Below are 26,329 nucleotides of genomic sequence, written 5' to 3' on the forward strand. Positions count from 1 at the left end.
CACACGTCAGCAGGTGAACCACTAACCAATAAGAACACACCAATAGTTAGTATGTGTGGAGTTTACTGAACCAATCAGGTGACAGGATGAGATCATCAGAATACACAGTGCTCAGAAAATAAAAGCAGCTCAGTAGATACAAATAGAAGTCAGACTCTACTGTCTCCGTTAGTGACTGTAAGGAAGAGATGATGTCCCGTTGCATTCTGGGTAATGTTCTGAAGCCTTTATTCATCCATTAACCCATGAAACCTGACTGCTGACTGGCTGACAGCCTGGTGGAGGTATGATGACATCATCATCTTCAGTCTCGTCCCGACTGGACGCTGAAAGAGTTCGACTTCCTGTTTCTGTGGAATTAAAAAGAAAAGCACATAAATCATTTGAATCATGCGGGTGAAGGTGGAGTTATGACTAGTTCAGGCTACAGGATAGCGGCCTGAACCTGGCCCCACCCAACCGTCCGAGGGTGTCGGCTGAGATAGAGAACAACAATTAATAATTTTATCCTGCGCAGTGTTTCACAGTGGATGATAATTGACACTATGTCAGGGACACCTCACAGCGTCCTGTCAGAGACGAGCATGTTCATATGTTATTCTACCTTCCACGACGTGCTCCCTCATGACCGTGACTTTGGCCAGTGGGAGTACAGACTTTCCCACCTGCAGCACCAACGACATTGTATTCTTGCACATCCTTTCTCTTCCATTTTTATCTGTAACCATGGTGAAGAGGAAGAGGGATGAATGAACAGAATGTTGTTGGTGCTGCAGGTGGAACTATGAAGAAGAGGGAAGGTTGGTCGTTTTCCAGCAACAAACACTGATACCATTTGTTTATACTCTGGTTCCTGGAAGTCGGTCTCTAGCACCTTCTTGACATAACTAGTGGGGTAAAATCTGCAAGCTTTAGCTCCTTTATGCTGCCTCGCCTTTCTCTGTAAAAGGTCCGATTGTGGAATGGGGAACAGAGTTGAGGTAACAGTGCTGAAACAGCGTCACTATAACTGGGAGTGTCGGGAGGACGGGGTCGTGAGCAGCACGGGTGTGATGATGTGTTATGTGTGCAACCCACCGTGGGAGGTTTGAAAAGCAGCAACAGTTCAAAGAAGTGAACATAGTGAAAGTAGAACAGCAGCTGTTAGCAGTTAGCAGCTAACTCAAAGAAGAAGAAAGAACAGAACAGAAAATGTCCACAAACAGTGAAAACAATGAGGTCCAGGAGCTCCTTACCCTCCGAGCATAGGACAAGATCAGCCACCATATAACAGGGACGCTAAATGATTGTTATTGTTTATAAAGAGCTGCTGACATGTATGTTAAATGTCACACTAGAGGCTTACGCTGTTGTGTTACATGTCACGCCTCTTTTGTTTTAGCCATTAAAATTTAGAAGTTTGAACGTTCAAAGCAAAACACGGTCTCCGTATTAAAGTGCCACTGTTCATCTCTGAACTCGACAGCAGTGACCCACAAGTTACTGTTCATAACCATTCATGTTTTACACTAACAGCAACATGCTGCCAGATGGCGTGTTTTAATACGCTAAAATAACGGGTTTCTGAGTCCACTGAAATAAAGCTTCAGGACAGGAACAAAGCTGTAGCATCAGTCTCAGAGCTAGATTGATGGTTTAATAAAGAGCAGCAGTACAAAGTAACTCGTTCACTGGAGTACTGTACTGTACAGTGTATCGTTACTTGTACTTTACTTGAGTGTTTCCATTTTCTGCTACTTTATACTTTGTCTTCCACTACATCTCAGGACATATTTTACCTTTTACTGCACTGCATTTATTTACAGCTGTGGTTACTGGATAGTTTGGTGATTCATTTTATACATAAAATATATGATCAGGTAACACACAGTAAGGTGTGGGATTATGTCTCCACAAATGGTGATGTAGCTGTCTGCAAATAACTGCAAGCAGATGAGCCAGGGATCTAACAAATTCTGTCATCTCTTCATCTCTAGAGCTAGTCTACAATGTGTAATAACCTTAAATATTCCATGGAGTTATCAATGGCCAGAGAGAAATTATGCAGTTCAGTACCTACAAGGAGAAGTTTGAGGAAGTTTTATGAAAGCCAAGATTTAATATCCAATAAGCAGCAAGAAAGAGAACTGGGTGGACGAGTGGAAGTAGGCTTGGTGGATAGAGCTGGGGCTCATCAGCGTAGCAGTGGAACTGAACACCACATTTTCTCAAGATAGGGGTAAGAGGTACAATAAATAATAGGGGACCTATGATTGAGCCCTGAGGAACATCACTAGTACCTGTTAGTCCAGTCGGAACTGAATGTTTTAAATTAAATAGAGTGAGTGCAACCAGAGAGATATGATTTAAATCAGGCAAGAACAGTGCCAGTGATACAAATGGTAGCTAGTCTCTCGAGAGGGTTGTTATGGGAAATAGTACTGAAGGCTGGGCTCAGATCGATACGAACAAGAATGGTTAAAAGCCCAGAGTCAGTTGCTGAGATAATTTGTGATTTTATTCAATAAGCTATTTCTTCAGGTAGCTTTCTGAGTACCTTAGTCGTATCAGTGGAAAATTGGTGCAAAGTGCACTTAGAAAAGACTTTATCCCCTCTACAATCTGTTTCGGTATCAGTTTCAGTTGGGCACTAATTGTAACAGTAGCATTAAACCACAACAAGGTTAAAACAGAATCAAAACTAAATTAAACAATGCAAATCTAGCGCTCAGTGTAAACGTAGGGCAGAGAGGGGGCTAAAAGAAACCTAATCCATTTTTCAACTAGAAACAGGGCTACATCAGGATTAAAGCAGGACTAATTCAAGCTAATCTGTGGCTAAAACTGCGTAAAAGGTAGAGCTGATCTATTAAAAAAACCTGGGTTTAAACCTGACTAAGGACTGAACTGAAAAATAATAGGGCTTACTTAAGATCATCCAGAGTTTAAATCGGTGTTTTAAAAAAAACAGGGCTTCAGTGAGGAAAGAATATTTAAGATGGGCTGAAATCTGATGGAGATAAACAGTCACAGGGCCTTAAGGGGTTGGACCAGGGCTGAGGTCGGGCATAGATCAAAAGTTAGGGTTAGAGATTAAATAAAAGTTGACCACTCCTTAAATGACTGTGGTTGGAGAATTTGGGGAGAGAGAGTCTCAAATGAGGAACCACACAAACGATGAATCATGAAGACCGCTGTGACTGGTTCAAAAAGCTCAAAGAGAATTTTGTATGAGGGCCACTTCTGGACCTGGTCTTAGGGGCCTCTGAGTTACAAACTATAAAAACCATGAGGAGTCATGAGGTTGTTGGGTTCTACAGCTGAACATTTTAGCAGGAACTCACATCGACAGCTTTCTGGACTGGCTGTCCTTCACCCCGCACCCCCGGTCCATCGTTTTACTGCGCTGGTCCATGGAACTGGTCCTATGGTCTCTCTGGTCCAAGGTACTGGTTCTATGATCTCTCTGGTCCAAGGTACTGGTTCTATGGTCTCTCTGGTCCAAGGTACTGGTCCTATGGTCTCTCTGGTCCAGGGTACTGGTCCTATGGTCTCTCTGGTCCAGGGTGCTGGTTCTATGGTCTCTCTGGTCCATAATACTGGTTCTGTGGTCTCTCTGGTCAATACTAGTGGTTCTATGGTCCAAGTTACTGGTTCTATGGTCCATTGTCCCGGTTCTCTGCTCCATCATATTGTTTCTGTGGTCCATGTTACTGGCTCTGTGGTCCAGTGTACTGGTCCTGTGATCTCTCTGATCTAGGGTGCTGGTCCTGTGGTCCATAGTGCTGCTTCTGTGGTCCAGAGTACTGGCCCTCTCCAGAAGGCTGGTGGTGTTGCTGCGGATCAGGACCGGCATGGAGGAGGTGGACTGGGTCGCCATGGAGAAGTGTGCAGTCCTCATGGAGTCATCTGAAAAAGACAAATGATGTATGAATAAGGACGAACACATGGACTGTCCTCTCTGACTGTCACGGTCCTGCAGTCCTGAAAATTGCCACCTGACTGAAGACAGAGTTGGTGTGTTAAACATGCAGGTGTATGAAGGAGGTGGTACCTTTGCTTGTTAACATGGAGGACTTTCCGGATCCAGAAATACCGCTCAGCTCTTTCACTTTCCTGAAACGCAGGGTCAAAAAACATTAAGAACATACTTGCTTTAACATCCCAGATGACAAATACCAAGAAGACCTCCACAGTAAATATAGGCTAAATATGGCTTCACAAAAAATCCCATGATTAACTTTGAGCATATAGTAATTCAAGTCGACGGAGAGAAGAGCAGACTTCTGCACCTCCTCTTGGCTCTGTTTTCAGACTGTAGAAAATCTAGACCATGATGGACACTTTCACCAATTACAGGTCATTTCAGAGAGAGGGTGTCTCTATTGGCTGTTCTACAAATGCAGATGTGCATGCACATCCCTTCAGATGGTGAAAGTCTGTTCAATAGTGGAGAATCCTGCAGAAAGAGTTGCTATTCCAGCATCGACAACAACTGCCTACACTGCAGAGCAACCCAGAAAACGAAGATGGACTGCTCAGAAAGAGAATCTGACAGTAAACAAAACAAAACGTGTCAATATCAGCAAAGTGCTAATAGTTTAGCCTTCTGCTAACAAGAGAAGGAGGCTCACGGCTGTGGCTTCAAGTTCACATGTGTGTAGCTACCATTAGCTACAGTCTCGAATTACATGGTGTTTCTCAAAATTAAGGAAGGATCCTTAAACGACTGAATTTTAAGGAGGCTACATCACTGAATCTTGCCGAAGGACTGTTCCAATGTCAAAGATCTTTTGAATTCTACCGAGGAAGGAGTCCTTCCCTTTACAAATTTTAAAGGATGCAAGTATGTATCCTCAGCGGACATGAAGTACCCACAATTCTCTGCGTACGATTTGCTTGAATTGAAGGCGGGGCCTCTTTTAATGACACACACCTGGGCACTTGCTAGCCTGTTCCAATGTGTGTTCACCAAATGCCAGAAAGGAATTTTGTCTAGCCTCTGCAGGACCCAACTTGGAAGGACCTGTCCTACCAATGAAGCAATTTGACAATCACCAATAATGTGTCCACCTCACCGGAAGGAAAGCAGGTGGATGATATGGAGACGGACCCTCAATCGGCGGCCACAGCAACTTGAATCCTGCCGGCGCAAACCCCAGCTCTGTGGGTCCGGACAGCTCCGATTTCTTGTTGGATCAGCAAACTTTTTGTTGCTGCTGTTACACAGGTCAGACCTGGCCCTACTGTTATCACCAGCCTGCTGTGACACCCTGTGCTGGGGGGTTTGCAGTGGCTGAATTTCTTGTCTCATTTGTGATCTGATAAACAAAGAGTGGGGCATGAAAAGGTTGAGCACAGAGGCTGTACGTAGATCTTCAATGAAATAAAATTGAAACATCTGTGTATGGGAAACATTGGGTTACTGTACGGAGCGGGTGCATATGCCTGTGGTGCTCTTAGAGCAGAGGGTGGACAGCTGCCAGAGGTTGTATTTTCAAATTGCCTTTCCCAGATTTTTGCCTGCCACAGCGTTAACTCCAAGCAACATGTTCAAAGCTGCACCTGTGACCACAACCAAAAGAGCGTACTGACCACAGTCTGCAGGAAGGGGACATCCTCAACCACTAGAGGTCAGTAGAGAACAAGTGAAAGGTATTTGGGCCATTTGGAAGCTGTAACATCCTTCCTGCTCCCAGCTTGTCCTCATGAGGTTAGAGCTTTTTTCAGATGGGCCACGTTGCCTTTGTGTTGTTCACACCCCAAAATGGCAGCTAGTGCCTATCGCAGATGACATCCACCAGAATTAGGCTCTTGTTGATAAAAGCCTTTAGACTTTGATCAAACTCCCTCACAATGCTCATCGTAAGTTTGTTACAAGGACCTGGGCTAAGGTCCAAGTCAAAAAGAATTGACACAAACCAGCTGGGCCAAGAAGATCGAGGCAGGACAGATGAAGAGCAAAACGTCTTAAAGATCTGAAATCAACAAAAAAAAAGTTTTCACAAAATACAAGCCGCGCTCTACAATGCACCTATCATTCATTCATTCATTCATTCATTCATTCATTCATTCATTCATCTTCTAACCGCTTCATCCTCTTGAGGGTCGCGGGGGGGCTGGAGCCTATCCCAGCTGACACTGGGCAAGAGGCAGGGTTCACCCTGGACAGCTCGCCAGACTATCACAGGGCTGACACATAGAGACAGACAACCATTCACACTCACATTCACACCTACAGACAATTTAGAGTCACCAGTTAACCTGCATGTCTTTGGACTGTGGGAGGAAGCTGGAGCACCTGGAGGAAACCCACGCTGACACGGGGAGAACATGCAAACTCCACACAGAAGGGCTCCCACACCAGGGATCGAACCGGCAACCCTCTCGCTGTGAGGTGAGAGTGCACCTATCATTCTTATATAATTTTTCACTTGCTTCTGAACCTGAGATACTCAAACCTGAAGCTGATGTTAAGTGACAGTTTAAACTTCAGGAAGGTCAGCGGTTCTTACAGAGGTCGTTCTGAGTTGGCAGCTTTGGACGATGACGGCTGACTGCTGAGAGATCGACTCCGTGACAGTTTAGCCTTTCTCATCTCTTTACCTGTAAGAAGAAGAACCATCATTATCACCACGGTTTGTATTGCAAAGATGATTCATCTGTGTTTTGAGATGGGATGCTTACTGCTGTCAGGTACTGAACCCCCGGCAATATACAGGTAATGATGTGACGCGTCCCCAGACTATACCAAACTAAACCCACTTTGATTGATGTTTTTGTCTGCTAGTTTTCAGCATGAATGACAGGCCAATATTCACTATCTCTTAACTCTTTTTGTGGCCTCTACCAATTCCTGAAAAGGTAGAGGACAGAGTACCTGAGTAGGTAGAGAGGTATAAAAGGCCTCCAACAGAAGACATGAGCACTGTTTTCAAAGTTCACTGGCAAAACATCTTAGTGGCCACACCTTCAAAAGCAACCGCAGCTCATTGTCGTTCATATTTTTGTCTTACCGGAGGAGGACAAAGTTGCTCCAGACGAGGACACGGACATGGATTTGGTTGCAGATAGACTGGTCTTACTGTCTCTTCCTGTCAAAGAAAGACAGTTTTCATTGTGGACTACAAAGCAGAGACACATTATGATTAATAAACTAGTTTCGAGTCAGCAAAAATGATACACAGTTTTTCCTTTGCCTTCACATCTGTTCAACAGACTGTCATATTCCAGATTAAAAATCAGTCAGCATACACTCCTCACTCTGCAAATAATTTCATACAAAAATAAAATGAAAAAAAAATGAAAATGAAAAAATGAAAATGTTTTGCTCACGTTTCCTCTCTGTGTGTTTCTCAGAGTTCAGTTTGCCTTCACTCTGCTGGCGCTCCAGCTGTTCCTGACCACAGAGGAGACGTCATTAAAACAACACAGACAGTGAGTCAGACTGAAGACGAGCTGTCAGCATCAGACTCACCATCTCCAGCAGCAGAGTCTCCTCCTTCTCCTTCTTCTGGTCCAGCAGATCCCTTTCCTGCCGCTTGTGAAACTGAGAAGACACAACAGAGCAAATGAAGGTCAGAGTGAAACCAAACACTCAGCTGTGATTTATTCATTCCACACTGAGTAAAAAATAAAGGTGCTTACAGGCTCTGCCAGGTCCAGTTTGTCTAGTTCCAACACTGTCTGAAAAATTCAATGAACACAGTTAATCCATCATAGGTTAATATTGTCCCTCAGTCACAGAGTCATTTGACAGAGGGTCTGTACTGGTCTCTGTAGACTAGATGAATCTCTTAGACCTTCCATAGTTTCCTCCAGGCTGGCCACAAAGCTCAAGGAGCCTGATTAAACACCTCACTGTGCTTCCTGACAGGCAGACCCCAGGTGGTGAGAGCGGGTGGAGCCTCATCCTTAACACAGGAGCACCTCAGGGCTGAGTTTTGAGTCCCCTGCTGTTCTCCCTGAACACACATGACTGTGTAGCCACTTCAGACTCCAACACCATCATTAAGTTTGCTAATAAAACAGCTGTGGTGGACCTGATCACAGATAACAATGAAAAGAGGACCTGACCTAGTGTCAGGACAATGACCTACTCCTGAAGGTCCTTAGTGGAAAGGGTGGAGAGCTTCAGTCGGAGACTGTTTTATGTCAGACCTCTGAGGACATTCAGAGTATCCCCTCAAATACTAACGAATTTCTACTCTACTTCATGAGTGTCCTGACGGGGACGTCATCACTACCTAGTCTGAACAGGACCGCAAGGCCCTGCAAAGAGTAGATCGGTCAGCTGAACACATCATAGGTGCTGCTCTTCACTGCATAAAGATGTTTATACCAGGCGTTGAAAGACTGAGGCCAGGAGGATCACTGAAGATCCCAATCACCTGGATAACAGCCTTCTCTCCCTGCTGAGGTTGAGGAGGACGATCCACTTACACCACGCAGCACTGAGAGGCTCAGGAAGAGCTTCTACCTTCAGGACACAAGGATCCTAAATGAGGACCCTGCCCAAGACCACCTAACTTTATATCCATGAACTAAAGGAACTGACAGGATTACATTTCACTGAAAATGCATCTTTTGATTTAATGTGCCAAAAAAATTGACTGATTGATTGATTCATCCATTCATTCATTCATTCATTCATTCATTGACAGGGGGTCTGGACTGATGTTAGTTAAGATGTTACCTTGCGGATGGTGGCCACCACGTCCTTGTCTTTCTCTCTGCAGAGGAGTTTCTGGACGCAGAAGTCGAGCTGCTGCAGTAGTTGTTTGTCAGCCGGCAGGCGAAGCGACGAACGTAACCTGGGCAACAACTGGCACAGCTTGTACCTTACAGACAGGTGAACAGGTAGACAGGTGTGTTATATGTGATGTCAGAGAGTTAGATTTTACCTCCCTCACTGGACAGAACGTTGACAGAGCTACCTGACGTTGGCGACGGGGTCATGGACCAGATCCAGTGCCGGGATCAGGAAGTGTTTGTTAAAGTATTTTCTGGAGAAGATCTCAGTGGCCATTTCACAAACATCAAGGAACCTGAGACGGTTCCAGTAGCTCCTCCCCTGTGCCAGATCTGAAATACAAGACAAACAGTCAGCATTTTGACAGCTATTAGAAGGTTCTGCTGCGATCACACAGTTTTTCAAACTGATGACAGATCCAAAGTCCCCTGCATCGCACACACTGACTGTTAGAGTCCCCCGGCTCACACAGGAGCTTTAGCCTTTCAAAATACATCAACCTGACGTAATTGAAGTCACCTGCTTGTACGTGACATCACACACAGAGCACCTGAGACTGGAGGACCACAGTATTCTGACCTTGGATCAGTCGCTCCATCATCTCCTGTCGCTGTTCCTGTTTGCGGTTGTAACGCAGGAATGTGCAGAATGTCCGAGCCGCCTCCTTCTGAACTGGCAACACCTTCTGCAACAACAAGAACCGAAAAGGAAGTCACGCTCTGTTCACCTGCTTTGGACACATCTTGTCGAGTTGTATCGTGTCTTGTAGTGCTCACATTGGTGGTGAGGATGGTGAAGATGCGAGGGGAGAAGCTCTGGTGCAACAGTTCTCCAGGCAGTAGTCTGGCCAGACAGCTGTAACGCTGCAGCAGCTTCTCATGCAGCCGCCAACGCAGAGAGCATCCAACCTTCTGCTCTGCTATCAGCAGAGCTGACAGCAGCTCCGGGAACTGATGAGGAACCACAGGAGAACGTATAGGAACAAGAAGACATGAGAAAACCAGGAGAGGCAACAAAGTATCAGAAAGGTACCACATGTCAGAGGAACTAAAGGAGGTACAATTAACCAGGGTTAAACTCTGAGCTAGTTTGAAATGTTGGAGGTTTGCTTCTCACCTTGTTGTCCATAGCCAGGTTCTCTCCTCTGGATAAAACCACTTCCAGAGTTTCTTCCAGGTGATTCATGAGAGCGTCCAACACCTCAACAACAAGAAAAGCTTCAGTATGTCAAACTAAGACAAACAAAATGAATATCTGAAATAAAAACAAGCTGGATGTTCATAAGAAGTGTGTGTGCGCTTGGTCTGGACTGCAGAATGTTTGGTACATTGTGTGGTGTTGATTTATGCGTCTGACTCAGGTGAGCAAACGAAATATCAGAGTATTCCTTCAAGTCTGCAAGATAATACGTGCAGCCTAAGACGGACAGAAAGACAACCTGTCTACAAATCCTACAAATCTTTCCAAAAACAACTAGAATCCCGCCCCCTGGTTGTATGACTCAGCCCACCAGTCCACCCTGTGGTTGAATGACTCCTCCCACCAGTCCACCCTGTGGTTGTATGACTCCGCCCACCAGTCCACCCTGTGGTTGTATGACTCCGCCCACCAGTCCACCCTGTGGTTGTATGACTCCACCCACCAGTCCACTCTGTGGTTGTATGACTCCACCCACCAGTCCACTCTGTGGTTGTATGACTCCGCCCACCAGCCCACCCTGTGGTTGTATGACTCCGCCCACCAGTGCACACTGTGGTTGTATGACTCCACCCACCAGTCCACTCTGTGGTTGTATGACTCCACCCACCAGTCCACCCTGTGGTTGTATGACTCCGCCCACCAGTCCGCCCTGTGGTTGTATGACTCCACCCACCAGTCCACTCTGTGGTTGTATGACTCCACCCACCAGTCCACTCTGTGGTTGTATGACTCCGCCCACCAGCCCACCCTGTGGTTGTATGACTCCGCCCACCAGTGCACACTGTGGTTGTATGACTCCACCCACCAGTCCACTCTGTGGTTGTATGACTCCGCCCACCAGTCCACCCCATGGGTTGTATGACTCCGCCCACCAATCCACCCTGTGGATGTATGACTCCGCCCACCAGCCCGCTCTGTGGTTGTATGACTCCGCCCACCAGTCCACCCTGTGGTTGTATGACTCCGCCCACCAGTCCACCCTGTGGGTTGTATGACTCCGCCCACCAGTCCACCCTGTGGTTGTATGACTCCGCCCACCAGTCCACCCTGTGGTTGTATGACCCCGCCCACCAGTCCACCCCATGGGTTGTATGACTCCGCCCACCAATCCACCCTGTGGATGTATGACTCCGCCCACCAGCCCGCTCTGTGGTTGTATGACTCCGCCCACCAGTCCACCCTGTGGTTGTATGACTCCGCCCACCAGTCCACCCTGTGGGTTGTATGACTCCGCCCACCAGTCCACCCTGTGGTTGTATGACTCCACCCACCAGTCCACTCTGTGGTTGTATGACTCCTCCCACCAGTCCACCCTGTGGTTGTATGACTCCGCCCACCAGTCCGCCCTGTGGTTGTATGACTCCACCCACCAGCCCGCTCTGTGGTTGTATGACCCCGCCCACCAGTCCACCCCATGGGTTGTATGACTCCGCCCACCAATCCACCCTGTGGATGTATGACTCCGCCCACCAGTCCACCCTGTGGTTGTATGACTCCGCCCACCAGTCCACCCTGTGGGTTGTATGACTCCGCCCACCAGTCCACCCTGTGGTTGTATGACTCCGCCCACCAGCCCGCTCTGTGGTTGTATGACTCCGCCCACCAGTCCACACTGTGGTTGTATGACTCCACCCACCAGTCCAGTGTCTCTGACAGTCTCCATCCATGTCAGTGAAAACATGGATGCTTCACACACAGAAGATCTATACAATCAGCACAGTGTCAAGATTAGAGTCACCAATTCAGTATCTGACCAAATGTCTCCCCTTCTGTTCCTGAGATATGACGTTAAAACATGATGATGTCACAGTCAAGCTGATCTTTGACCTTCATTATTTCATCCTGTTAGACATCCTGTTTTTATGGCCAAAAACATATTTTGTAAGGTAAAAAAGAACCTTAACCATCTACCACATTCTAATCAGTTCATTCTTGAGTCCAGGTGGATGTTTGTGCCAAATTTAGGGAAAATCCCTGAAGGCCTCCTTGAGATAACACATGAACAGGGATGAGACAGAGACAAGGTCACAGTGACCTTGACCTTTGAACATCAAATTCTAATTGGTTCATTGTTGAGTCCAAGAAAACGTTTGTGCCAAATTTGAAAAAAATCCCTCAGGGTGTTCTGGAGACATTGCATTCACAAGAATATGATAGACAAGCTCACAGTGAACGTTGACCACCAAAAACTAATCAGTACATCGTTGAGTCCAAGTGGATGTTTGTGCCAAATTTGAAAAATTATGTCAAAGCATCCTTGAGATACTGCATTCACAAGAATGGGACGGACAGATGAACTGAGAGCCTGAAAACATAAAACCTACAGACATGGCTATCACTGATGCGGAGGCAAAAAACGTGACCCAGAGAACCACAAGAGAACATTTGTAAACAACGTTCACACTGGAACATGGACTGAGTGTGGACTCACCTCCAGAGCGTCGTCCTGCAGCAGAGCGAGGAGCTCTTTGTGGATCAGCTGGACATTTGAACCAAGCAGCTTCACCACCTGACAGGAAGGGGTGGGGCAAATTATGTGACAAGACTGGCTTTCAACCCATAAACTATAAACTGATGCAGAGAGCTGTTATTCTATTCTGCAGGTCTGAAAATTTACAGTCAAAATTCAACAATGGATCAACGTCAGTGCTTTTTCTGCTTTTTAACATTCTTTCAAACATTTTATTTTCCCAGTGAGAAGCAGGACCTGAGAATCATGTCTGTGTTTCCATCCAACACATAACTCAACAGCTGCTCGTCGACCAGTAAGTAGATAAACCATCAGGATGTTAACTGACCTGGTGGAAACTGGCTGCAGCACTTCGTCGAACGCTGACCTCTTGGTCACAGCAAAGACTGGAGAAAGACGGGTAGAGCTCTGACAGGAAGTGAGCTGAGTCAGCAAACACCACCATGGCCTGGAGAGCAGGAAGTGACATCAGCCATCTGGAGGACTGAAGATTGAACTGAACTCTGAAGCTCTGCTGTGAGTGTGTGTGTGTGTGTGTGTGTGTGTGTGTGTTCCTGACTGTACCGGCAGGTTGTAGCAGCAGTTGCAGCGGATCAGCGTCGACTCGTTGCCATCAGTCTGGTTTCCTTCAGTCTGCAGACCGGCGACACACAGCACCTTAAACCTCTGCAGCAACCGCCCCTTCTGCTCATCGGACAGAGAGCCTGAAACAGAACAACGCCTCATCACAGACACAATGACTTGTCAGTCCTGAGGTCACCACACCAACACTCCACACCTCGACTGCACCTTCAGATTCTGTTCATGGAAATCACAAACTGAATGGGTGGAGTCTAAGAACTTGTTTGATATCCTGCTGAGAGTGCAGACACGCAGTGCTTCTCAAGCTCAAGGGTGCTTCCTGGGTAGGACGGGTCCCTTCAAGTTGGGTCCTACAGAGGCTCGGCAAGACTCCTTCATGGCATTCGGTGAGCACACATTGGAAAGGGCTAGCAAGTGCCCAGGTGTGCATCAGTGCAGAGGCCCCGCCTTCAATTCTGGCAAAGCGTGCCCAAAAAATTGTGGGTACTTTATGTCTGCTGAGGATTCACACATGGATCCTTGAAAATGCTGTAAGGGAAAAACTCGTTTTTTGGCAGAATTCAAAGGATCCTTGACATTAGAACAGTCTTTCAGCGGGATTTGATGACATAGCCTCCTTGAAATTCAGCCATTTAAGGATCCTTCCTTGACTCTGAGAAGCACTGACTCTCACTCTGAATGTCTCATAATAAGGGCTCTTGTACCCAAAACTCCTGCAGAACCCCCTATAAGATACCTCAGGGCGTATCTTACTGCAGGAGTAGTCTCATCATGTCCCAGCGTCCCGCCCTAATCTGACCTTGTTCTGCTTTAGTTTCAGTAGAATTTGTCTCTACTGTCTCTACTGTTTGACATCAGTGCTGAGTCTCACCTGTCAGTCCGCTGCAGAGCTTCCCAAACTGAAACGACAAAGACGCCACAAGGGCATCGTCCACCTGCGATGAAGACACCTCACACACTGACATCACCAGGGGAACCACGACATGGAGTCTGTCATCTGAGAGAGAAGACACAAAGCTGCTTCAGGTGCTTCTGTTTGAGTTGATCAAAGAACCTTTTTATTCACCACAGCTCTGTCTGATGACTCACCACTGTCGATCATCTCCATTAGATTGATGATGGTGTCGAAAGCAGCAAGGCGGACGCTGCTCTCCTCGTCTCCGGCGAGCTCCACTAGTTCAGGAAGCAGCTCCGTCCTGGTGTCTTCCACCCTGAAGGACAGGAGACATGCTGTCTCACCACAGCAAGATGTTTTGTTTGTGTATGGTTTCATTTAGTGTGCGGTGAAGTTTTTACCCAGTCGCTCTGGCGATGCTCTCCAGTTGACGGCACATACAAGCTCGAACCTCAAACTCTACGTCCTGACATAAAGACCGAGCCAACGGCAGCAGCTCCTTTTTCACTCTGATACACAGGAAACACACCTGTTAATATCAGACCTGAGAGGTGTACCATGAAGCCAGCAGATGCCCCTTTACACCTCCTCTTCATGGCGGGAATATCATGCAGTTTTTCTGCCACGCTGTTTTGTATAACAGGTACGGTCATGGAGTGGGGGGGCAGAGATGTCTCACCTTTAAGCTGGAAGCAGAGGTAGTAACAGCACCGACACTACGGCTATGGTTGCAGGTCAGCTGGCAGGACGGGATCATGGACAGCATGGTGTGACTTTTGACAATGTGTTATGCAGCGGGAACTCACAGGCGGGATCAGCAGAAGGAAGCTAGCAACTTTTTTTGACATATATGTGCCAGGCGAGCCGCTCCACTGGAATGAATAGGCGTCATCTTGGCGTTCTGTATCTAGGTATTACTGAAATCTATGTAAATCTAGCATTGTGGGTCACATGTAGAACATGTCGTCATGACTCTGTCCTGACCCGTTTATTTCAGCGCTTTTTCTATATCCAATGCCGGCTTAAAGGCGAGACAACTCTGCCCCCTATTCCACGGCTGTACCTTTTATACGGAATGGCGAGGCGGCACAATGACATGAAATTCCTGCCTTGGAAAGGCAGTGTGAAAGGAGCTTCTGAAAACTCTTTCGAGTCGACACACCTCACAAACACACTGATCTCGCTTCATGGTGGAGCTTCTGTACAACAACACACCTGAGCTCCATATACAGACATGCAGACTAATGATACTAATATATAGGATTGTAGGTTAGCAGCACGACAGTGTGTACATGCTGTGTTGCAGCTCACATGTGAGAGTCGAACTTGGAGGCGACTTTCCCTAAAATGCGACAGCTGGCCAGACGAGCCTGAAGAGAGTGAGACAGCTGAGACTGATAGAGGAGAGGGTTCAGCACCTGCAGAGACACAGACAGACAGACAGACAGACAGACAGGTACAGGAAGAGACAGCTGGGAGTTAAACACCTGGAGCCCTGAACAGAGACAGACAGAGACAGGTAGACTGAGCAGAGGCTTCCACACCTGGAGAGACAGACAGGTACAGAAAGAGACAGACAGCTAGAGAAGAAAAGGATGAGGGTTCAGGATGTGGAAGAAGAATGCAGGTAAACAGGTTAATATGAAAAGGGTGGAGAGACAGGTAGAAGGACAGGTCAAGAGAGAGATGAGTACAGAGAAGGAGAGACAGAGAGAGAGACAGGTACAGAAAGAGACAGGTAGAAGGACAGGTATGGAGGTAACATTTTTGATGTTATAATGTAGAACTTTAAACTGTTCTAATACTGATCAGTAATTGATAGTGTTGATCAATAACCCTGATCACTGTACCTCCTGTTTGATTGTCTCTTTGGGTAGAGCGTTGATGGCCGACAGCAAAGTCTCCAACCAGGCGTTGCTCACCACTGTCAAACAAACACAACGTCCACATCAAGTGTCTGTGGCTCAGGTGGTGTTACCTTGTGTCTGTGGTTCAGGTGGTGTTACCTTGTGTCTGTGGTTCAGGTGGTGTTACCTGTGTGTCTGTGGTTCAGGTGGTGTTACCTTGTGTCTGTGGCTCAGGTGGTGTTACCTTGTGTCTGTGGCTCAGGTGGTGTTACCTGTGTGTCTGTGGTTCAGGTGGTGTTACCTTGTGTCTGTGGCTCAGGTGGTGTTACCTTGTGTCTGTGGCTCAGGTGGTGTTACCTTGTGTCTGTGGTTCAGGTGGTGTTACCTTGTGTCTGTGGCTCAGGTGGTGTTACCTGTGTGTCTGTGGTTCAGGTGGTGTTACCTTGTGTCTGTGGCTCAGGTGGTGTTACCTTGTGTCTGTGGTTCAGGTGGTGTTACCTGTGTGTCTGTGGTTCAGGTGGTGTTACCTGTGTGTCTGTGGCTCAGGTGGTGTTACCTTGTGTCTGTGGTTCAGGTGGTGTTACCTTGTGTCTGTGGCTCAGGTGGTGTTACCTTGTGTCTGTGGTTCAGGTGGTGTTACCTGTGTGTCTGTGGCTCAGGTGGTGTTACCTTGTGTCTGTGGTTCAGGTGGTGTTACCTTGTGTCTGTGGCTCAGGTGGTGTTACCTTGTGTCTGTGGTTCAGGTGGTGTTACCTGTGTGTCTGTGGTTACCTGTGTGTCTGTGGCTCAGGTGCTGTTACCTGTGTGTCTGTTGTTACCTGTGTGTCTGTGGTTCAGGTGGTGTTACCTGTGTGTCTGTGGTTCAGGTGGTGTTGCCTGTGTGTCTGTTGTTACCTGTGTGTCTGTGGTTCAGGTGGTGTTACCTGTGTGTCTGTTGTTACCTGTGTGTCTGTGGTTCAGGTGGTGTTACCTGTGTGTCTGTGGTTCAGGTGGTGTTGCCTGTGTGTCTGTGGCTCAGGTGGTGTTACCTTGTGTCTGTGGTTCAGGTGGTGTTACCTGTGTGTCTGTGGTTACCTGTGTGTCTGTTGTTACCTGTGTGTCTGTTGTTACCTGTGTGTCTGTGGTTCAGGTGGTGTTACCTTGTGTCTGTGGTTCAGGTGGTGTTACCTGTGTGTCTGTGGTTCAGGTGGTGTTACCTGTGTGTCTGTTGTTACCTGTGTGTCTGTTGTTACCTGTGTGTCTGTGGTTCAGGTGGTGTTACCTGTGTGTCTGTGGTTCAGGTGGTGTTACCTGTGTGTCTGTTGTTACCTGTGTGTCTGTGGTTCAGGTGGTGTTATCTGTGTGTCTGTGGTTCAGGTGGTGTTACCTGTGTGTCTGTGGCTCAGGTGGTGTTACCTGTGTGTCTGTGGTTCAGGTGGTGTTACCTGTGTGTCTGTTGTTACCTGTGTGTCTGTGGTTCAGGTGGTGTTACCTGTGTGTCTGTTGTTACCTGTGTGTCTGTGGTTCAGGTGGTGTTATCTGTGTGTCTGTGGTTCAGGTGGTGTTACCTGTGTGTCTGTGGCTCAGGTGGTGTTACCTGTGTGTCTGTGGTTCAGGTGGTGTTACCTGTGTCTCGATGGTTCAGGTGAAGCAGGACAGTCTTCAGGATGGAGAAGGTGTGGGTGTGGATCAGGATGATGTCGTCCTGCAGGATGGTTAAGAAGGATGCTGCTGCTGCCAGCTGGATTTCTGCCCCGGCTCCGTTCAGGACCTCCTGAATCAGGTGGACAGGACAGGTGACCTCAGTGACACTTGGACACCCAACCTGTCCTCCCCAACAGTGACTGTCCATCTGCTGCCAGCCTCCACACAGTGTAGTACTGACAGCACTGACAGAAAGTCGGACTGTGTACATACCCGGACCTTCGGGACGACCCGACGAAACGTCTCCGCTGGATTCTGACGGACGAGGCTCGGCAGGTTACTGATGACGCTGGCTCTCTGCACCTCCTGACCCACACTGTCAACAACAGAAGAACATTCGGCGTTTTCAGGCTGAAGGAGCCTTTTCAAAGTTTTACGAACCCCCCTTTTTTTTACTGTGTTGTCATTGCAAGAATGACCAACGATCTTAGTTCTCAGAACACCACTCTGAGGGGCTTTTTTAGCTCCTTTTTCAGAGTAGTTACTTTCCCAACACAAGAGAAACACTGAGTGACGGAAGTGTATGGTGATGGTCGAACACATGAGCCAATACAGCACCGTCATTTTTTAAAACATGGACAAATGGACTGACAGTGAAGTCCAGGCTTTACTGAGCAAAATGGGACAGTGGAAATACAACCAGATTTTTACTTGTCAAGGCAAAACGTAAGATTCTTGGATGTCCGGCTCATGTCACCTCAGCATTTTTATTAATGGTGAAAATGCAAACACAAAGAAATCCAGAGAAGTTGTGTTGTTCTCAGGGGGTCCCCCAGTGGGCAGACCAGAGAAAAGATATATCCTCCTGAGACCTGAACTTTTGTCTGGTATGCATTTTCAATTTTTCCTAGCTATTTGAGATTTGTAGCACTTGATAAGTATAAAAAACTACAAATCCTCAACCATAATAAATACATAAATAAATAAAGTCCTAACATCCTCAAACGGGACAACAATGAAGCCCTAACGTCCTCAAAGGAGACGATAATAAAGTCCCAATGTCCTTCAGTGAGCTGGTGAAAAATTCCCAGTGTCTACAAAAGAGAACTTCCTAATTAACAGTGTCTTAACTACTAAGCTACTGTTGCTAAAATGGTCAAAATTGTTGCCATATCAAACTACAAACATTATTAATCATTAATAAACAAGTTTCAACCATAAAATCTAATCAGGTTTTCTACCTTGTCCACTTTCAGCTGCAAACTGTCCTGGCAGAGATGGCTGCCATCTTGTTTTTACATGGATTAGTGAAGTGTGGTCTTACTACCACAACATGGCACAAAAAAAGTGTCCACGAACGAGTACAACAGGTCAAAGTTCAGCAGAATGATGTATAAGGTGCAGTAAACCCAAAATGCAATGTTCTCATATGAGGACACAGGGTCTGGGGAGGATATTTTTAGTGAGTAACTAATGACTAAAAAAGAAAAACAAGGATCTAGAATTGAGCCCTGAGGGACTCCACAACCAGAGTCACCTGAATTTGGATCTGAACCCCTGACATGCAGACATTTTTCTTCCTACATCAAACTCATAGCTTCCTCAGGTGATGTCCTGAGTTCTCTCCACAAATCATGACTTTGGGGTTCTGGAGGTTCAGTCCTGGTTCTCTGGCTGGTTTCAGTGTTTCAGTCCAGACAGCGAATGAGTTCAGTGAACTAGTTCAGAGCCGCTGGGATCGGACTGCAGGATGATTACCTTCAGAGTTTAATTAGCTTCAGAGTTTACTGGGTCAGACAGAAGGAGGGTAGAGCTGCTCCTCCACCTGAAGTCTCTCCACCAATACAGACTCTGGGTTATTTTTATTGGGTTCTTTTGAGGCTAGTTTTAACATGAGATGATGTCAAACAGGAAGCTAAAAAAAACAACCACAGAAACACAAACGAGAAACAAACCCACTGACGTTTAAGGAAAGTTTTACACTGATATGGTTTAAACTCCACGCATGATCAGCTGCAGGTCACTTTGCTTTTCAGTGAGCGACATACCTGTGACTTACGACACGCTATGTGTTAGCATGTTCTAAAACTGTCAGTCAAAAACACTTAACTCAGTACTCGAGGGTAGACAGCTCTTACCTGAGCAGGTAGACAGCATTTACCTGAGCAGGTAGACAGCTCTCACCTGAACAGGTAGACAGCTCTCACCTGAACAGGTAGACAGCATTTACCTGAGCAGGTAGACAGCTCTTACCTGAGCAGGTAGACAGCTCTTACCTGAGCAGGTAGACAGCTCTCTCGATGTCATTCAGGTCTTCGTCCACAGTCAGCTGATCGATCTCCTCTGCCGTCTGAAACAAACATACAGGTAGTTATTTAACACTTTATTGTAAAAATAATAATTGTGTTTTGATGTAATGGGACTGTTTCACTACACACACAAACATTTGTACTTCTAAATCTGTGCAAGGTGAAAGTCAGACATCAACAACATCCAGATACAGCTCCGCCCACTTCTCTGGGCCCGAGCTCATCTGAGATGGACCGACACAAAGTGGTCTGACCAGTCCATCATGGACGTCCAGTCCTCCAGGATCATCCAGATTGTTACCAGCCTGAAGTTCAAAGCCAGCATCTGTGATGGGATGGAGATGTGTTAGTGCCCATGGCATCATGACTAACTTCTGTCACAGTGGGCACTGTTTACCTGCCATACTTGCCATCTTCTCAGCTCATTTAATAGTTTTCCACTCTCCCTGATTATCCACCACACCTACCTGCCAGCCTATCACCTGTTGCCAGTCCACCACGCCCACCTCATCAGGCTGACACTGCTCACCTGTGGATCATCACTTCCTGTCACTATAAAGATGCTCCTTACCAGATTGTTCTTTGCCTCCATGCAAGACTTTCCAGCATTTGTTTCCGGACTGCGTCCCACCCTAACTTTCCCTGACGCTCCTTCTTCATCTGCTCCCTGTTAAACCACTCTGACCTCTGACCTCTGTCCTCGACCAAGAGTTCTGCCTCTGCCTTCCTGGGCCTTGTTCGCCTGTTTCCTGCGGGTTTCTGGACAGACCGCCATCATGCTCTCCAAAGAGAGTTTACTGGTTCAGTCACCTGTGATCTACTGAGCTGTGGAGTGCTTTGCTGTGTGGCTACACACGTTGCCTTTGTGTGTGCACCATGGATTCCACTCTTCATCGCCACTGACAAGCTCTTCCCTGACCACGGCTGGCTTCACATTGGTAAAACTGGTTCTCCTGTGAGTACTCCTGGTTTTGGAATTCTAGCTCTTCTGACATTGCTCTCTGCTGCCCCCACCTCACCTGTGTGCTGCTTCAACGTTCCACGCCAAGAGCTGTGGACGGACTCAGTTCCCCTGAGAAGCTCTGAACCAGAACACTGACTCTGTCTGTTGCTTTACTAGACTGCTCTCCCTGGATTTGTTGAAGTGGTTTATTAAAGCTCAGTATTTCCGCCTGTCCCTGGTGCTGCTTTTGGGTCAACAACTACAACTTACAACTTCACATCTGTACGTACAGGTTTTGGAGCAACATATGCTGCCATCCAGACAACGTCTTTTTCAGGGATTGGATCTTGTCTCTGGACTGGATTCAGTTGAATAAAGGTCAAAAAGGATTTACAAATCATTGCATTCTGTTTGTATTTACATTTCACATAGTGTCCAGACTTTTTTTGGAATCATTGGTTGTACACAGAATAATAAAAAATGTGCATTGGGAGTGTTACAGTTAGCTCCATCCTGGTTATATGTCGGTGCAAATGCAGACTGCGTGAGTCATTTTTAAAATTCAGTTCTGCTTTTGCTTCTAAGGGCTGCTTGAATGTCAGCTCAGCTCCGCTTGACACGCTCACCAATCAGCTTCTTATGCTAACGTCAGCACACGTTGCTAACGGCTCATGGCTGGCCCATGGTTTTTTGGCGGAACTTGCACTTGTGAACTTTGGTTCCACATGATGTGCATCAATGTCTGGTGCACCGCTGTCACTGATAAAAATGTGTTTAGATTTTTGGTCACTTGTATGACCAGAGTGGTTGCGTCCTTGACCCCTGACCTTAAAATGATAGAACAGGTGTGAGAGTCAGTGTCAGTGGGGGTCCTGGGCCTTGGTGATGAGGTCAGCAGCATTTTTTTTTGTGGTATGAACCTTTGGACAGCAACCTCCTGCTAGAGGGGAGAGATTCAAAGAGTTTGTGTCTGGGGGGGGAGGGGTCAGCAATAACCTGTCCTGCCTGCCCTAGGGTTCTTGAGGTGCTCAGGACCTGGAGGATTCTTGGGGTCCTGGAGTTGTACAGGTTCTGGAAAGTCCTCATGGCCCTTGAGACTACAGGTCCTTGAGAGTTCTCAGTATATTGGAGGTATTGGAAGTTCCTGGGGCGGCACGGTGGTGTGGTGGTTAGCACTCTCGCCTCACAGCAAGAGGGTTGCCGGTTCGATCCCAGGCGTGGGAGCCCTTCTGTGCGGAGTTTGCATGTTCTCCCCGTGTCAGCGTGGGTTCTCTCCGGGTACTCCAGCTTCCTCCCACAGTCCAAAGACATGCAGGTTAATTGGTGACTCTAAATTGTCCGTAGGTGTGAATGTGAGTGTGAATGGTTGTCTGTCTCTATGTGTCAGCCCTGTGATAGTCTGGTGACCTGTCCAGGGTGAACCCTGCCTCTCACCCGATGTCAGCTGGGATAGGCTCCAGCCCCCCCGCGACCCTCAAGAGGATGAAGCGGTTAGAAGATGAATGGATGAATGAATAGAAGTTCCTGTTGGCTCAAGCAGGGTGTCAATAAAAAGGTCAGGAGCTGGCCTCCATTTTGACAGCGAGCAGTCGATATATTTACATGTTGAGATATACAAACGTTAAAAATGATGGCTGTAATAATGTGTCATGAGTAAATATTTCAGCAGGTTTAGATCGTCTGGACCTTTGGGAGTGTGTGAGGACCATTTCTGTCTGATGACATGTACCTGTGGATCATAATAATCTGTCACAGGTGAGTTAGAACTGTTTGTTGTCTGACAGACGCGTTCACTGAACCTGCTGTGGTGGTTTATTTTAAAATGGTTCAGTCGAACTGCAGTGAGCGAAGTTTTCTAACGTTGGCTTGTTGAATGAAGCACTTACACACAGCGAATACAGCTGTGTTCACAAATAATCATCAAACAAAACCTCACAGATGAGTCGTCAGATTTCTCAGAGGATATTTGTCTTGATGTCAGTGACTGCAGACAGTTTCATATTTGTTGCTTTGAATTACTGAATCTTTGTAATAAATGAAGACATGATGAAACATGTCCTCTGTCTCCACAGGAGGAGGAGGAGGAGGAGGAGGAGGTGAAACGCTGCCCCCTGTTGTTTCGGAGCACGATGGCACCACACACACAGCAGACAGGCCTGTGTGTGTGTGTGTGTGTGTGTGTGTGTGTGTGTGTAGGAGGCAATGGGGGTGTGTGACTGCGTCGTCATGACGTCGGGGTTTCTCCCAAAAGAAGACCCCCCCCAGGATCCGCCCCCACATGTCGTCATCATGAAGCCCCGCCCCTCCACCCCCACAGTTTCAGGTGAGGAGGAGAAGAAGACGAAGAAGGAGGATGAAGGATGAAGAGGATGAAGAGGATGATGAGGAGGAGGTCTGTGATCAGTTTTCATCCTGAATGTTTCTGATTGAATTCAGACAAACAGCTGATCTGAACCAAATACGACAGAAATATATAAATACACTGATGCAAAGTCTCGTCCATCTCATCATCAAGAGTCAACCACACTTTATACTTAAAACCCAAATATCTATTATCTATTATTATAATTATAATAATAATTGTTGTTTTAAGTGTCAGTGAGTTTTAAATCCACACTGAGATGATTTCCTGCTGAATCTTTTATTTCTCACTAAGCTGAGACTCTTCGAACTGTTTGTCGAACACGATTCTTCACGGGCACAATTGTTATTAATTTATGACATCATCATCTTTTTTTCCCCAGACAGCTGATTGGCTGATGAACTGTTTGATGGATAGGTTTGACATCATCCGATGATGTCATCAGTCTGTCAGTAAAAAGAAGAAGTCATGAGCTCAAACTGATGTTAGGACCGTTTTTATTAACGTTAGAATCATTTATAACAACAGGTTTGTAACGGCGGTGGAGGAGCCTCCTCAGTTTCTCCTGATGTTTATCACAGTTTTTATTTTGGGAAGTTTTCAGCTGTCGGGGTCCAAGTACATCACAACACTTGACTATGTCGATAACGTACATCACGATATATTGTGATTCAATACTTTTTCTCAGCTGTACATCCTGTCCCCTAAAGTTTCTCACTTCACTCATTTTGATTGCAGCACGATGTTTGTGGTGAACCAGGAGAATAAATAGATTTAATTATTTCAGTAGGACACCAAAAGTTTGATTTATACTTTAATAATTTATATAATAAAAAAACTAACACTTGCTGTCAGCGTATCGATGCAATACTGCTGCACAAAATATCGCGATACTGCCCTGTGTTCATTTCCCCCACCTTTGTTCCAAGGACAGAGGACCTGAGGACAGAGGACCTGAGGACAGAGGACCTGAGGACGTATGCTGTAAAGTTTGTGATTTAGGGTTTTAAAGATAAAATCAAATTGAACTGAAATAAAGGAGCTGTAGGTGTTTATTAATGTTTATTAATGTGTTTATTAACAGTTATAACTCAGTGATCACTGATAATTAATGATAATTAAACAGATATGATATAAAACATTTCTCTCTCTGCTCATAGCTGCATTATATTATTACACATTTATTCCACGGTCTGATTAACGATGATGAAATTAAACATCTTAAATAATTTCCGGTTATTGATTATTAATAATTGATTTTTTTTATCATCATCAGTTTGAGTTAATAAAGTGATTTACTGCATTGATCACATGATGACCGGATGTTCATGATGCAGACAGAGAAGAAGAGGAGACTCTCAGCTGAACGCTGCTGTACTACAGTCTGTCTGTCTGTCTGTCTGCAGAGACACAGACAGACAGAAACTGCGTCATGCTGCGCAGATAGCGGGTCTCCCCTCTGCTTCCTGCATGGAGGCTGCTGATCTTCCTCCCACTGACTCATACAACATGTCACATCATCATCATCATCATCATCATCACCATCATCATCACGTCTCTCAGATGCAGTACTAAATGATGAGTTACCTTGAGGCTCCTGCGGATCGGCCTCTCGATGAAGGCGAGCTCCTGCAGCTCCTCCAGAGGTCCGTACAGCAGGCTGGACTGGTTCACAGTCATCCTGCTGCTGGAGAACATCTGCCCACTGGAAGTGTCCCAGTATCACACTGGTCGTTAGTGGGAGAGCAGGCGGAGGATCTCAGTACCAACCATCCCCGATGAGAGGAGGGGAGAGGGGAGGGGGACTGTCACTAACCGTTTCCAAGGAGATGGCTGCTCCAGCTGAACGTCACGCCAGACTCCGTTCACAATTATAAAGATATAAAAAATCTGGGCTCATCTGCAGATGTGCCGATGTGTCAGAGACTCACAGTGAACACTTCACACACCAACACCGTCCAGTCTTCTGTTCGGCGCACACTGCGTCCTCCCAGCTGCGACTGTTTGAGCCAAATCTGCACTTTTCTAAAATCATGTGTTGAGGAGAGAAGCCCGAGAGCAGGGAGCAGATCCGGCAGCAGCCGCTGTCAGTGACCGTCACATGAACCCTTCAATCGGCCCAAACCCGCTGTCTCTCCCACGCGGAGGAAACCTCACACCAGACTGCGTTTAAAAAATGAGCGTTTTAAGGTTTGATCCTCCGCAGTGAAGCCGGAGAGCTGCTGAGGCTTCAAACCGAACACCAGCATCCATCTCTGAGACACGTTTACATTTCGGCGGATCTTCAGTTCATCACACATTTATATAAAACCTGGAGCGTTCACACCTGCTCCTCCTGCTCCTCCTGCTCTGTGCTGTGCGGAGGAAACGTCACGCCAGATTCGGTTCAAAATTCGCATTACACAATTTCTTTTCTATTTAATAAGAGGCAGAATCCAGGACCCCTCAAACATCACACCTCTAACACATCCACACGGTGTCTTCTTCACTTCGGCGCACACACAGCACCGACTCAATCAGATCTTTCTGTCAAATCCAGACCGACTACACCCGTTTCACCGTCAGGTCCTGTCCGGTTGGAGCGTCACGCCGGACTGCGTTAAATGTTGAGCGCTATGATGCGTCTGAGCTCAGCTGTGAACCTGCGACACGGAACAGCTCCAGAAAATGAGATGTTTCAGAGCATCCTGTCTCGGCCTCCTCTCGCTGCACCAGCCTGAAGTCATTCAATCCAATGGCGCTGTTTCTGAACCCGGGTCCGTCCGGTCGCTCCCACACGGAGGGCGGAACCGTCTCCGTTACCGAGCAGAGAGGACCTGACACAAGTTGAGAGCTGATGTGGATCCGGCCTCCTGCAGCGGGTCTTGGTCTGGACGGAGTGTGAATCTGTTCAGTTGTCACAGATGTGAATGAAGTCTGGTTCACATCACACCGACCCGCTGCTGATGGAGCCAAAGCCCGGCTCACCGGACCGGAACCGGACTGACACCGGACCAGAACCGGGTGATCGGCAGCAGGGCGGGCTAGCTGGAGGCTAACGCCCTGCACTGCAGCAGCTAAACCGGTTTCCATGGAAACGGCTGACTGTTAGTGACCAGACTCATTCACAAAGTCCGGTTTATACAACACACACAACAGGTCTGAGACACAACAGGTCTGAGACACAACAGGTCTGAGACACAACAGGGTCTGAGACACAACAGGGTCTGAGACACAACAGGTCTGAGACACATCAGGGTCTGAGACACAACAGGGTCTGAGACACAACAGGTCTGAGACACATCAGGGTCTGAGACACATCAGGTCTGAGACACATCAGGGTCTCAGACACAACAGGTCTGAGACACATCAGGGTCTGAGACACATC

General features: G+C 46.9%; 1 protein-coding gene across 2 annotated transcripts; it reads right to left on the reverse strand.

The window, feature by feature from the left end:
- Positions 1 to 5: 5 nt before the first annotated feature.
- On the reverse strand, positions 6 to 26,027 carry ppp4r4 (protein phosphatase 4, regulatory subunit 4). Of its 2 annotated transcripts, none has more exons than XM_049590935.1 (25): positions 24,550 to 26,027; positions 19,625 to 19,698; positions 17,622 to 17,724; positions 17,331 to 17,478; positions 15,729 to 15,802; positions 15,190 to 15,296; positions 14,280 to 14,387; positions 14,073 to 14,194; positions 13,855 to 13,980; positions 12,966 to 13,105; positions 12,730 to 12,849; positions 12,363 to 12,440; positions 9,848 to 9,931; positions 9,508 to 9,681; positions 9,311 to 9,416; positions 8,916 to 9,063; positions 8,675 to 8,819; positions 7,627 to 7,665; positions 7,457 to 7,528; positions 7,315 to 7,372; positions 6,996 to 7,073; positions 6,495 to 6,585; positions 4,034 to 4,095; positions 3,324 to 3,888; positions 6 to 350 (listed from the first exon to the last, which is right to left on the reverse strand). In XM_049590935.1, exons 1-25 carry the CDS (start codon positions 24,658 to 24,660, stop codon positions 305 to 307), a joined length of 2,979 nt encoding a protein of 992 aa, XP_049446892.1. In that variant the 5' UTR covers positions 24,661 to 26,027; the 3' UTR covers positions 6 to 304. The 2 variants fall into 2 exon arrangements, with proteins under 2 accessions (XP_049446892.1, XP_049446891.1); XM_049590934.1 differs by having other exon boundaries at positions 7,315 to 7,378.
- Between the last annotated feature and the right edge of the window lie 302 nt (positions 26,028 to 26,329).

This window comes from Epinephelus fuscoguttatus, linkage group LG11 (assembly GCF_011397635.1).
Source record: "Epinephelus fuscoguttatus linkage group LG11, E.fuscoguttatus.final_Chr_v1".
Taxonomy (NCBI): domain Eukaryota; kingdom Metazoa; phylum Chordata; class Actinopteri; order Perciformes; family Serranidae; genus Epinephelus; species Epinephelus fuscoguttatus.